Source organism: Equus quagga, chromosome 8 (assembly GCF_021613505.1).
Source record: "Equus quagga isolate Etosha38 chromosome 8, UCLA_HA_Equagga_1.0, whole genome shotgun sequence".
NCBI classification, from domain to species: Eukaryota; Metazoa; Chordata; class Mammalia; order Perissodactyla; family Equidae; genus Equus; species Equus quagga.
In genome coordinates this window covers 29,948,760-29,962,484 of record NC_060274.1, presented here as the reverse complement: position 1 = coordinate 29,962,484, position 13,725 = coordinate 29,948,760, and the positions used below count along the sequence as shown (strand labels likewise).

At 39.3% G+C, this 13,725-nt stretch overlaps 1 protein-coding gene across 1 annotated transcript in view; it reads left to right on the top strand.

Annotated features, from left to right (window-relative positions):
* Window positions 1-13,725, top strand: part of RELN (reelin) — a 461,988-nt gene that overhangs the window by 431,811 nt on the left and 16,452 nt on the right. Inside the window, exons 52-59 of the mRNA XM_046670156.1 lie at window positions 962-1,176; window positions 3,344-3,521; window positions 5,708-5,883; window positions 6,028-6,134; window positions 7,396-7,638; window positions 8,226-8,401; window positions 12,136-12,209; window positions 13,009-13,170. Of these exons, the coding sequence (XP_046526112.1) occupies window positions 962-1,176; window positions 3,344-3,521; window positions 5,708-5,883; window positions 6,028-6,134; window positions 7,396-7,638; window positions 8,226-8,401; window positions 12,136-12,209; window positions 13,009-13,170 (1,331 nt within the window). The remainder of the gene's footprint in view (window positions 1-961; window positions 1,177-3,343; window positions 3,522-5,707; window positions 5,884-6,027; window positions 6,135-7,395; window positions 7,639-8,225; window positions 8,402-12,135; window positions 12,210-13,008; window positions 13,171-13,725) is intronic.

The following is a 13,725-nucleotide window of genomic DNA, read 5'->3' as shown; positions in this document are numbered from 1 at the left end:
TTCATTCACCTAATATATACTTTGAAAAATAAAATTTACTATTAAGGTAATATACATCTCAACGGGATATAACTTAATGATTACAAGTATTTTATTTCTGAACTATTTCAAGTTGAATCTTTCATAAGAGTAAATGTGGCTCTGCTCGCGATTAAACACTGATAGAGCAAAATATTGATAATAAAAATGTAGGATACTGATTTCAGTTCCCTGAATTTAAACCATTATATGACTTAGGGAATTTTTTCCTTTAAGAAAAGATTAAAGCTATTATGGTTATATCTACTTTTTTTTACAAGAGCATTTTGATGTTTCTGGAGAAAGAAAATTATAGAAAACAAAGACGTGATTAACATTAATGTCATCATCAATTTTGGCCAAGATTTTATGTCAACAGATTTATTCTGTCTACCTCAATCCCACTGTATGAGCAATAAATGTTGCATGATGACTGTCCCCATCAGATAGGTGCTGTGCCTTATTAAAAGGACCCTCTGTTATCACTTCATTGCATCTTACTTCTAGCTGAAAGTGATTTATTGAGAGTCATAAATTGTATGACAAAACAGTAAACTTGGTAAAGCTGTTAGCAATCCTTCTTGGTCTAGCGTTCTGCCAAATAGAAGTGCCAGACCATTAGCACAACAAACAACAATTTGTAAGAGTGGGCCCGGGCCTTCCAAGGCAACCAGCCAGCCATGGCAGAAGCCCAGGTTTCAGCTTTTCTCCAAATTCCCTGCACAATGTATTTGGCACTTTCCGTAGTTTGTCACCTTGGGCAACCACGTCGACTGCCCCATCCGTCAGAAGAGCAAATCTTGAACCTGAAAGTACAAGATGGATGTGGTACGCTGTCTGTCAAGTGATCAGCAGCTTTCTTGCTGTCAAGTCCTAAGGCCTAAGAGCAGAAACATGTAATATTGTTTTAATATCTTAACAGTCTTGCTTTTCTGTTTGTTAGATCTCTGTTGGATGTAAAGTGTCTGAAAAAGTTGCCCAGAATCAAATTCATGTGCAATATTCTACTGACTTCGGTGTGAGCTGGAATTATCTGGTCCCTCAGTGCTTGCCTGCAGACCCGAAATGCTCTGGAAGTGTTTCCCAGCCATCTGTATTCTTCCCAACTAAAGGGTGGAAAAGAATCACCTACCCACTTCCTGAAAGCTTAGTGGGAAAGTAAGTAGAAAATTAAAATAAAGCCTGCTTCCAAGGATCCAGAGGGAGATTAGGGACATGGTTGTCAAGCCTGAAATTGTGCATAATTGTGGGTAAAATGCTCTCTTCCTCCCTAACTCTAAAGGTTCTCTAATTGGTGACCTCCATGAGGAGCTCACTTGAAGGAGACCTCAAGTTGTAATCCTCAATGGACCTTGGCGGTCCCTTCCATTTTCCACACCTCAGTGTCTGCAAATGGGGAGAGAGCAACAGTGAAGGCCTTGAAGCCAGATGAAGAGGTGTATGCTACCTTATGGACCTTATCCACTGTGGTCCCCCGTGCACCATACACTTTCCACGTTACTGCCTTGTCAACCCGTGATAGACGGAGCCAAGAACAAATCCTAACTCATCATCATATCTGTACAGATCCTAACTCTTCATGCTAATTGTATATGTGTGGTTTGTAGGTTTCATTTTTCTCTTATGAAAACATTGTGTTCTGTACCTGTTGTGAAAAGTAATTAGCCTGGAGCAGTAGTGAACCAAGATAATGAAACTGTTCTCTGAAAAGTCTGTAAGTTAATTTAAGGCGATTCTAAAACATTTCCCTTCAAATGAAAAATTAGGGAAAAAGATACCCTAAAGAAAATGACAGGTGTACTTCCACCATATGAATCATAGAGTCTGGCTAAATGAAGAACCTTCTTGTGAAACAGAATTGTGGTATCTGATCAGAACACATAGAGCCTTTGAATAAGGTGCTGACACACAGCTTTCCCGGTGTCCCACAGGTGTCATTTACTACCTGCCCACTCACAGTTTTCTGGAAGAAATATAAAGAACTTAGTCAATTAATATGCCAGGAAACTAAATCAGGACACTTTCAGCTACAAGTGAAAAAAAAACAATTCAAACTGGCTCAGTTAAAAATGAAATGTATTATAACTATAATTTAAAAAATCCAAAGATAAGTGGACTCCTCTAGGATTGGTTGGTTCACAAGGTCAACAGGGTCTTCAAGGACATTGTTATTTCTTACTCTTTTACTCTTACTCTTACTGTTTGCTCCACTGTCCACACATTGATGTCATACTCAGCCTTCAGGCTGGTTCCCCTCACGAACGTAGACGGCTTCCAGAAAACTGGAGCAGAATGCATCTTTGCCCATGTCCAGTGAGAGAGAGAGTTACCTTTCTTTCAGACAGAGCTGGAGCAAGCACCTCCCTGCATTGCATTGGTACCAGTTAGCTCAAGAAGGCCCATTCCTGGCCCAGTCAGTAGGTAGGGGAGTTAGATTATGAGGATATCCCATATGACTCATCTGGGGTGAATCGGATGCTGGGGAACCAGCAAAACATCATCGCCTCAGCTTCCCCCTCCCGTTCTCATTTTTAGTAACGAGGCATAATTTACATTCGGTAAAATGCACACATCTTAACTGTTTAGCAAAATAGGTTCTTACCATTATGTAACCCGTGTACCCACCACATAGAACAAGATAGAGAACATTTACGTCACCCCAGAAAGTCCGCTCATGCACTTTGTGCTCTGCACCAAACTAGTGCGACGTATTTTAATCTAAGGTTAATTATGTGGCTTGTATTTTCCCCAGAAGACAGAGAAGAACAGTGATGAAATTAAAATCTCAGGGAAATTGTCCTTTAATATAACCCTGTCGAAATTGTTTTCTAATTAGCGGAATTAACTCTGATAATATAGATTATCTTTGGGGAATTCAGAAGTAGCCGTTTCCCCGTCACCCGAGGGCTGTGTGTACACTGACAAGGATTCACTCACTTTCTGTACGGGTTTCAGAAATGCAGCTAATGAACCTAAATCGTGTTGCAACCTCTGGACTCCAGTACACAAGGAACCTGATTTATGATGGTTACAGATTTGCATTTTAAAATGTTCCTATTGCTTGAAATAGGGATTCTGCTGTATTTTCATTTTCTTTTACAAGTTTGCTCACATATTATAAAATTGAAATGAAGCTAGCTTTAGACTTCCATTACGAGAAATAGAAAAATAATGGCAGTCAGAAAATATTTTTCATTAACCCACTTGGTCCGGTCACAGTGGCTTCAGTGTTTTTTTCTCTTGAGCACTGCATGTACACGCAGGAAAGTGGACTTGAATCAAGTTAACGTGTGGTTTTCCCTCCTTTGCTTTGTGTTGCCTCTAGTCCAGTCAGGTTTAGGTTCTATCAGAAGTACTCAGACGTGCAGTGGGCCATCGATAATTTCTACCTGGGCCCCGGATGCTTGGACAACTGCAGAGGCCATGGAGACTGCTTGAAGGAGCAGTGCATCTGTGACCCGGGATACTCGGGGCCCAACTGCTACCTGACGCACACTCTGAAGGTAATGTTAAGGCCCCGGGGGAAGCATTTACCCACGTCGCAGGCCACGCCTTAAGAACCAATTTAAGCGTGAGGCTAATAGCTTCTAACAACGTTCTTTGGGCCCCCAGGAAATAGATCCTTTGGATGGAAACTAAAAAAATATGTCTTGGGTGTCTTAGATACAAGAATATTGGGATCAAGGTCCAGTACAATTTACCCAATTTATAAAATAAACCAGATTTTATGGATTAACTATCATAAATACTCTTTCTTTTTAAAAGCAGACTTTTAAAGTCAATTTTAAGCCTTCTTTACTTCACTTTTTCAGTAGATGTTCTGTTGGAAGGAAGATATTATTGTTATGAAATAAAACAACATAGATACATTATCACAAAAAATTTTTTTTAGAAAAGCCTAAACAATACCTGAATTATTGTTCAGAAAATTCAGTGTTCTGCTTAGCTGACTGCTGAAACGTGGCTGTGTATTAAGAATGGAGATGTCATTCTTGAAGCTTTAGCTGCGGCATCATTATTTAATATGCCAAGCAAATGCAGTTGTCCAACACAGTTGCCATATATGCATTCTATTTCTGTGAATAAATATTATGCATTCATCACTTCAATAACAGAAAAGTGATTAAGCTAAAAAAAGCACCAGTGATTAAAATTGAGCATATTAAGTAGCAAACAGTGTAAATAAAACCTGTTCTGTATGTTCTTTTTCTACAATACTTCAGCAACTTTGGAATTGATAAATTAAAAAAATAAAGTTGTGCAAGGCTCACTTGTGTCTGAAGATGTTAGTGTATTTATTCAAATAAGATTACATAATCAACTGAGAGTATAACATGAGAAACAGAGCCATAGACAATGAATAAACTAAAAAAAAACCCCTAGTTTCTTTCATGAGCGTTCAAATCTCATTAGCCTTCCTCAGTTGGATAAGAAATTGTACAGCTCTGTATTAACCCTGATTCAAACCTTCCTAACAAGAGTTCACAAGGTTAAGGATGCACACCTTCTGACTCGTGCGTTCGTACATGTCAACCTCTATTTATAAAATTGCGTTTATTTGCTAACAGTAGAGACATCAGGAATGATGGACCACATGACTACATGTCTTTAACTATAGAGATGATTATGTTCTAAGTTTGTGGAACAGAGGGTCTATTTAAATCGTTTTAACTACACGATAAGAGAGCAACTAGACGTCTCTCCTAAAGATGTGAAAAAGTATACGGTTTTTCTGTATACACTTACTGCAGTTGCAACTGTAACAAATTGTTTTCATGATAAATATCCATCACTTAAAAAAAAAAGCCAAATAATCATGCCTCAACCCAATGCAAAACTGTATTATGGATAAAATGAATGTACTATGGAGAAAATGCATAGAAAATCAAGATCTTGACTATGATGTGATAGGATGAAGTAATTTGACATAAAATATAGCCGTAATGAACCCTAGTATTTTATTTATCTACTCTCTTTGGACAATAGACTAGTCTTGGTTGTTGGTCATTCTTGGTTAAAAGGATAAACTGGAGACCCAGGGAGAACATTTTTTCTAGATTTTGAGTACTTCTCCCCATCTTCCTGTTTCTGGGCCCTGATAAACGTGTGAAAAGTCTTTCAAGTTGCCTTCCAAGGTGACTTTTGACTTCACACAGAAGGCTTTGTATTCAGATGTCCTTTCCTAACCATATAGACATTCTAAGCTCACTCTGTGCTGGAAGCTGAGGGCCCTGGTTGCCTAAAGTGGTAGGGGGTACACACTCCACGGGGAACGAGATAATCCATTGGGGAATGTTAGCCAAAAAGTGCCAGAATACCTGTTAGATCTTATTTCTTTAAGGTTTCAATTTTTGTGCAAGTAAATATATATATTTTGGGAGTATATGCTCAAGTAACTTTTTACAAATAGGAGTATTACTATACTCAGCTTTACAATTGTTTTAAGATTCTCTCCAGACTTTAAATTCCCTTAGTAAACATTATTTAAGCAGTTTAAATGACCTTCAATATATGATGGAAGAGAACATTGTGGAGATATCCTGTTGTGGTTTTTCATATCTTTGGAAATGCATTTGAAATCAGCTTTGATTTTTTAAAGTCTAAGATGCAACTCTGTATTGTCTTCAGCATTCCATAGTTATTATCTCAAATCGTTATTTTTAACCACATGCCTCCTATTTTTTCCCAGACTTTCCTGAAGGAGCGCTTTGACAGTGAAGAAATCAAGCCTGATTTATGGATGTCCTTAGAAGGTGGAAGTACTTGTACCGAGTGCGGGATCCTTGCTGAGGACACTGCACTCTATTTTGGGGGATCCACTGTGAGACAAGCTATTACTCAAGATTTGGATCTCAGAGGAGCAAAGTAAGTCCATTTTTTGGTAATTTTATCTCAATATAGCAAATTGGCCCAAAGCAAGGAACACACGTGTAGAAGAAGTTGTCATCCAGGACTTGAGTAGACTTTTGTAATTAACTGTTCTGATGGGTAATATGTGCTTGCATTCAGATTCCTGCAATACTGGGGGCGCATCGGGAGCGAGAACAACATGACCTCCTGCCATCGGCCCGTCTGCCGGAAGGAAGGCGTGCTATTGGACTACTCTACCGACGGAGGCACGTTTCAGGGGCGAAAGCTGCACCTTTCAGTGGATTCCCAAATTCCATCCAAGGCCTCTCAGAAAAGTCTCTGCAAAACGTTGCTGACTTTGCAATGCAGATAGTGAAAGTCACAAAGAGAAAGCCACAGATTTTAGTTGCATTACATGTTCCATACATGTGACTTCTGTGTTATGCAAAATCTACCCCAAAAGGGACAAGAGAGAAAACACATTAAAAAAATAAGTCTCCAGGGGCTGCCCCAGTGGCTTAGTGGTTGAGTTCGTGCTCTCCGCTTCCGCAGCCAAGGGTTTGTTGGTTCAGATCCTGTGCATGGACCTACACACTGCTCGTCAGGCCATGCTGTGGTGGCATCCCACATGCAAAATAGAGGAAGATTGGCACAGATTTAGCTCAGGGCCAGTCTTCCTCATCAAAAATAAATAAATAAAAATAAGCTTCTAAATGTTATGGAAAAATTCTCTATGCTTAACTGAAGTTTGATTCTAAATGATACAACTGAGAAATAAATTTTGTATGATTTTGCAAGTAAAAGATAATTTTAAAAACATTTTTAAAGCATTTTAAAAAGCTTTTGTGAGAACAAGCAAGTAATAAATGCTGTATAGAATCTGTAAGAAAACTTTATTAATTGGGAAAGAAGATAGTCTGAATTTGTGAGTCTGTCATGGACTATTTTAATAAAATCCTGTTTTATTTTGAAGTAGCTGGAACCAGACCAGTAACCTTTAGAAAATCAGCTTTAGCAGATAGATAATCATTCTTAACTAGCAGGTAAATAGATGGTCCTAAATATTTTAGGTTATTCGAAAGATGTTCTTAAGTAATTTAAACATCCCACCTACGGTCTTAAGACCGATAAGAGAGAAACTTTACATCAGTCCAACAAATTGCAAATTGTATAGCTGTATTTTAAAATACTAGGAGTTCTTGTATAGAAACATGCAAAACATGGGTGTGTCTCATTGTTTATGAGAAATAATGCATATAGGAATCTAGAATAAAATTTTAAAAGCATAACATTTAATTTTTACTTCAATGTTTAATTTTTGGTCAGTTATTTCTAAATACCCTTCCCCTCATATCATCAGCCTCTTTTTGAAACCATATTTGTTGAACACTTACATTAAAGTCAGTGAAATGAATTCTTCTTACCTGGTGGAAGATTTCTTTGGGAAGCGTACAGTAGCTGCAGTCTACCGGCGGTTTGTGGGGATTTTCCAGATAGGTTACTGTGTTGGTGTATCTGTTATTATAGGAATTACTTGGACTTTGCTGCACGAGATGGATTATCAGAAATACATTTCTGTTAGACACGACTACATACTTCTTCCTGAGGATGCCCTCACCAACACAACTCGACTTCGCTGGTGGCAGCCTTTTGTGATCAGCAATGGACTTGTGGTCTCCGGGGTGGAGCGTGCTCAGTGGGCGCTGGACAACATTTTGATTGGTGGCGCGGAAATCAATCCCAGTCAGCTGGTCGACACCTTTGATGATGGTAAGCAACGAGACGCTGAACACTCCTTCCTGTGAGCCTCCTGTCTGCTTGTGTCTTCAGATGAGTTGCAACATGAAAAGCATTTAGAAGAGAGCCTAGGATGTAGTCACTGCTCAGCAGATGTTAGCTGTTATTCTGCCCAATGGCTTATAAATCTTCAAGGTTGGCTGCTTGTTGAAATGTCAACTGAGAGTTTAATGAATCTTGTTAAAGACAAAATATCCAGCTCTAAATATAATTTGAAATTTCAGTACCCCAAAATAATTTTAGTTTCTTTGGGAATTTCTATACCACAGAGATATACATTTCATTCGTTTAAAAGTGTGCCGAGAAGAATTTTGCAATGGTGAAAGTTACCCAGACTAGCGATTACATTTTAAAAGTTGGGTGATCGTTATACTAGCACTTATTAATCTTTTCAAGATTTGATTTCTCATGTTGGATTTATATATTATACCAATTAAATAGAACAAATCAATCTTAAAGGGTAAGCAAAAAGCTAGAGTATAGACACTTAAGTAATACAACAATTAGCCAGTCAGTTCAAGAGAATAATATACCATATTGCTCCCAATTTACCTTAACAGAAGGCACTTCCCACGAAGAAAACTGGAGTTTTTACCCTAATGCAGTAAGGACAGCAGGATTCTGTGGCAATCCATCCTTCCACCTTTACTGGCCAAATAAAAAGAAGGACAAGACTGACAACGCTCTCTCCTCCAGAGAACTCATTATACAGCCAGGATATATGATGCAATTTAAAGTAAGGGAGAGTGGCTCTTCCAAACAGAGTGTGGCATTACTCTTGGGGGGAGGGGCTGTGGGGAGGATGCTTTTTTTGGACTGGTCAGGACATGATTGATTTCATTCGTTAAAAGAGACTTTGTCTGATGAGTAAAAGAAGTAACCTTTCACAAAGGCCTTTATCCCCTAGGTAGGGTTATTTGAGCATAGATAAAATCTACAAATATTTTGGGACATAGCTAGAAATGTAACCATATTATATCTCATACATGTAATCTTGAGTTCACTTTCCCAAACTTTGAAAATGAAAAGTTCAGATAGGTACTTCTGCCTATTTCTCTCTTTTTCTCTGTCTCTCTCTCTTCTCCCTAGTCCTCTATCGCTTTCTCTTACTCTATGCCTATCTCACACATCAAGCCACTTTGCTTCTTAATCTATCCTTTTTCATTTTGTCTTTCTGTCTTTCTTTTGTCTCTGTCTTCCAAACACAAACCTGTACATTAACCCAGTTGTAACTTTAGAAATCCCCAAAGATGTAAAAAGGACTCTCAAATCTTTTAAATGCATGTTTTATTCATATAGAAGGAAGGAAAGGAAGGCATAGGAGGTAATTAATAGCCAATCAGAGAGAAAGATGAAGTAGTATCAATTGATGTCTTTCTCACTGCAAAACACATTAAAAAGGGGCATTACAGAAATACAGTGTATTACTAGATCATTTTAAAGGCAGACATCGTCGTTTAATGCCTTTATTTGAAAAGATGTGTTACAATGGCAGTTCATGGCAAGAATCCTTATTAGCAGAAATAAGAATGTATTCATTAGCAGAAATAAGAACTTCAAGGATTAAGGGAGGGAAATGAGTTGTTTAATCAGGATAGAGTTTCACTTTTGCAAGATGAAGAAGTTCTGGAGATCTGTTGCAAAAGAAAAGAGGTATTCACTCTTTCCCTCAGCTCTATGTTAAACTCTCCTTCTGGACTGGAGGGTGAGGCCAGCTCCCCAGATGCTGTCGCTCCCTCAGGACTATCCTTAACTTCATGGCGTGGAGGATGTTCAAGGTCACATCCAGTGTTACACCACCCCTAATTCTGAGCCCAGTCCTTTAAGAGTGAAGGTTTTGGGGCCAGCCCTGTGGCACAGTGGTTAAGTTCGGCACGCTCCGCTTCAGTGGTCCGGGGTCATGGGTTCAGATCCCAGGTGCAGACCTACACCTCTTGTCAGCCATGATGTGGCAGCAACCCACATACAAAATAGAGGAAGATTGGCACAGATGTTGGCTCAGGGTGAATCTTCCTCAGCAAAAAATAGAGTGAAGGTTTTCCCTCTACCAGGTGCACACTGTGGCCCATGTCAGAGTTGTCATATTTGATTGAGTTTATTGGGGGTTCTTTTGCTCCCTCTATCAACCCAGCACTGAAGAAACTGAAATTTTCTCCTTTACCCGAGTCTGTTTGTTTAAAAAAAAGAAAAGTTGATCCCCAGAAATTTAATAAGTCAAGTATCACCAAAGCTACATTTTTGAAAGTCACCATAGACTTTCTGATTCCTACATCCAACAGCTTTCACCCGTTCCTCGTCTTTTCTCAGACTTTCGTGTTACTGTAAATGCTCCACTAGATCAGAATCGCAATATATCAGTCAGACACTCCCCAAACACCAAGCCAGCTCTGGGCTCTATACTTATTTCCTTGTTCCTTGATCTTTCTAAATAAGGTCAGGCATGCAATCCCAGCCCATCCCACGCGTTTTCCCCCCATTGCCTCTCCTAACACTCTATAGAACTCCCTTTGCCCCACTTCCCTCCCTCAGGAAGAGTGCCCCACTGCTTGCGAGGGACTGTCCTCCCCCAGACCATGGATTGTTCTCCCTTGAATAAAGGACGTCAGCCTCTACTCAATTATTTTAGTTTTGTCGCTTGACAATCTCTGTACCATTTGACGCTGTTGTCCTTGCCCTCTCCAGGTCGTGAAATTCTCTTTCCCCTTGGGTTCTGGTTCTCTGCTGCTTCTCCTCCTACTTCCTTGACATCTCCTTCTTTTTCCTTTTTATCTCCTCTCCTTCCCTCAAACCTCTAAATGTCAGCATTTCTCAGTACTTCTCAGCTTTCTTCTCTCTATATAGATATTCTTACCACTGGGAATTTTATTTATCCTCTGGCTTCAAGTATTATATCTTTAAGAGCAATTCCCAAATTTGCATATCCAACCTTGACTGGCTCACCAACAATTAATTCAGTTTAATAGCCTGTGGACATTTCTACACCTTTGTCTTATTGGCACCTAAACTCGACATGTCTAACAGTGAACTTCATATCTTCCCTCCCCATACCAACTCCTCTTTCTTATTTCTGTTGATGACATTGATGACACCACCTTTCACCCTATTTCTTTCATCTCTTCACCTCTTCATCAGCTTTAAATTTTAAAATAGTCTTTGATTTTTCCCTTTTTTGCTTTTTACGTCTAATCAATTACTGCATCCTTTTCATTCTAATTCCCAGTGTTCCTGGTGCCCATCCCATTTTCTCTGTTTGCACTATTAACACCTCCCTTCTGGCCCTAATTAAATCAATAGCCCATTAACTCATCTTTTCTCCTCTAATCTGTCTCCACTCCCACCTGTCTTCAACGGCAGAGTCAGATTGATCTTTACAAAGCACAGCTCTGAGCACATCCTTCCGCTGCTCATAAACCCTTAATAATTCCCCATTGCCTACCAAATTAAGGTCAAACACCTTAGACTACAACTCATGGTGGGCCGACCTCGACCAAGCTTTCTAACCTTCTCTCCCAGTCTTCCGCAGACCCTGCATTCGGACCAAGGCATACCACGTGCTGTGCTCCGGACCTGCCACAGTGCTTTCCCACCTGCATGCTCACACCTCCTTCCCTCTAAATGTCCTTCTTCTATCTCCACCTGTCAGTCTCTCCCCTCACATTGGTGGCTCACATGCACCGTACTTGATGAATTATTTTCTAATCTGCTTAACCAAATACATTCTCTCCTTCCTATGAAGCACCCCAGCATTGTATTTGCATCTCTTCTGATTTCCATTTCCATAATTGGAATATGCTTCTTATTCTCTCTCTGAAGCCAGGGTTATTTTATTCGTAAATGTATGGCCTGAAGTTTTGACCACTAACCTCCCCTAGTATCAGCACTGAGACAGGACTCATTGATTGAATAGATGATTAGGACTTAAATTTGAATCAGCAAATTTTTATAGCATTTATGCATTATTGAGTCAAACATTTAATTGCATATAATATGGGAAACTTTTATTCATATGGAAAAGGAAAAAAACCCTAAGAATGAATATTGAGTAATTAAAAATTGCTGTTTTTAATTACAAATAAAAATTCAATAGTAGTGCCAAGGAAGTTACGATATCATTGAAAATGTTTTCAACCAGTAATACTTTGAGTTTCTTTCCATTAATTCTCCAAATGTTACTTTTGTTTTGGCCAACTTATCTTTCCCAAATGTATGATTAATATGTTATACTAGTTAAGGAAATAGAAATAGTACTTTTTTAAACTTTTTACATTATCATCTCCAAGCAAAATTGCATGGCTTTAACAGAACTCAAAAGAATGTGTTCTTGGTGCCATGGCGGGCTGCTCTGTGAAAGCTTCTCTGAATGTTTCTTGATTACTCATCAGAGTCATAATGAAGAGAGATGGAATTCCTCATGAATGATAGGTGTCATTTAATCTTGCCTCATATATATATTGGTTGTTTGTGTTTTAGATTGTGGTGGGTTGTGAAGCCACTTCTTGTGGTGACCTTCATTCTGTAATGTTGGAGTACACTAAGGACGCAAGGTTTGTGAAACGATTTTTTACATTTCCTCCAAACCTGAATACACAATTCAAGTGGTTGTCTATTTTTAAGGCAACTGCTTATGGCAGAGCAACCTTTTGCATTAAAACTGGCAGTTCATGTGTATTTCAAACTTCATTCATATAAAATTTATACATATGTCTTATTTTCACATTTTTCCTTCAAACCAAGAAAACTCAATTTTTGTACTAGGCTGCAGCCAACAAACTTTATATTTTAAAATAAGACTCTACATTTGTGCTCAAAGTAGAACTCCCTTTTATTCATGTTGCTCATTTTCAACCAACCCTAAGAAAAATTTGAATCATTGAAAAATCTGAATATGGTTTAGCCAGAGTCACATCTCGTAAGGCATGGAGCCAGGACTGGATAAAAGTCTGACATGGTGCGGTTGCCTTCTTAGGGTGTCGTCTCCCACCACCACTTTCAAGATGAATTATAGTGAGTTAAGTGTGGGTAGACAGAGAGTATCATCAGTGGACTCCAGGTATATTTCTGGTAACAATATCAGTGGGAGGAAGCTGCTAAAACGCAGCATCATGCATGCTATTATTTTATTCTGTTGTCTGTGAATGTATTAATGTGCCTAGAAAGAGTTAGAATATATCTTATATGAAATAATTTTCTATTTTTATTTTTATTCTCTGTAATTAGAAATAGATATAGGAAAGATTCTTTAAAATATCTTCATTTAACCCAACCCAAAGCATTACCTTGACATTAGATGGGTCATATATTTCTCTTCAGAGTGCTCTAATGTAATCTCTCTGGCTTCTGCAGGTCCGATTCCTGGCAGCTGGTTCAGACCCAGTGCCTGCCTTCCTCTTCGAACAGCATCGGTTGCTCCCCCTTCCAGTTCCATGAAGCCACTATCTACAATGCTGTCAACAGCTCGAGCTGGAAGAGAGTCACCATTCAGCTGCCCGACCACGTCTCCTCCAGGTGGGTTGCCTGCTAAGGTAAACTTTGTGGAATTATCTGGCAGTCTCTAGAGAGCTCCTAAGTGAGCTGAGAACAGCTGATAAAATGAGGCTAGAGTTTGGGTGCAGTAGTGCACTCTCCTCTCTTCTGCCCCATCTGTCACCAACCCATGCCCCCGAATCACAACCGCACATCCCAAAAAGAAATCGGAAGAAATCAGATCTTATTTGTAAGTGATTTCTAGATCTCACGTTTTCTTTTGACTAAATACCACAGCACATGCCAAACTCAATCAGAGGCCCCAAATCAAAGATCCTCAAACAAATCTGTAGTTGGCACCATATGTGCCTGAGTGTCCTGTGCTCCCAAAGGCTGCACTGCTCATCCAGATACAAACAGCCCCGGGGGCGTGCAGGGCTGGCCCGGAGACACAAAGCCACAGGATAAGCACGATGGAGTGCAGTCTTCCTGGAGCACATTCATTTTACTCAAAGATTGGGAAAATGAATCCAGCACTGTAGGAAGAATGGACACAGATTTATGATGGAATAGAATAGGAAATTCACATCAGATTTT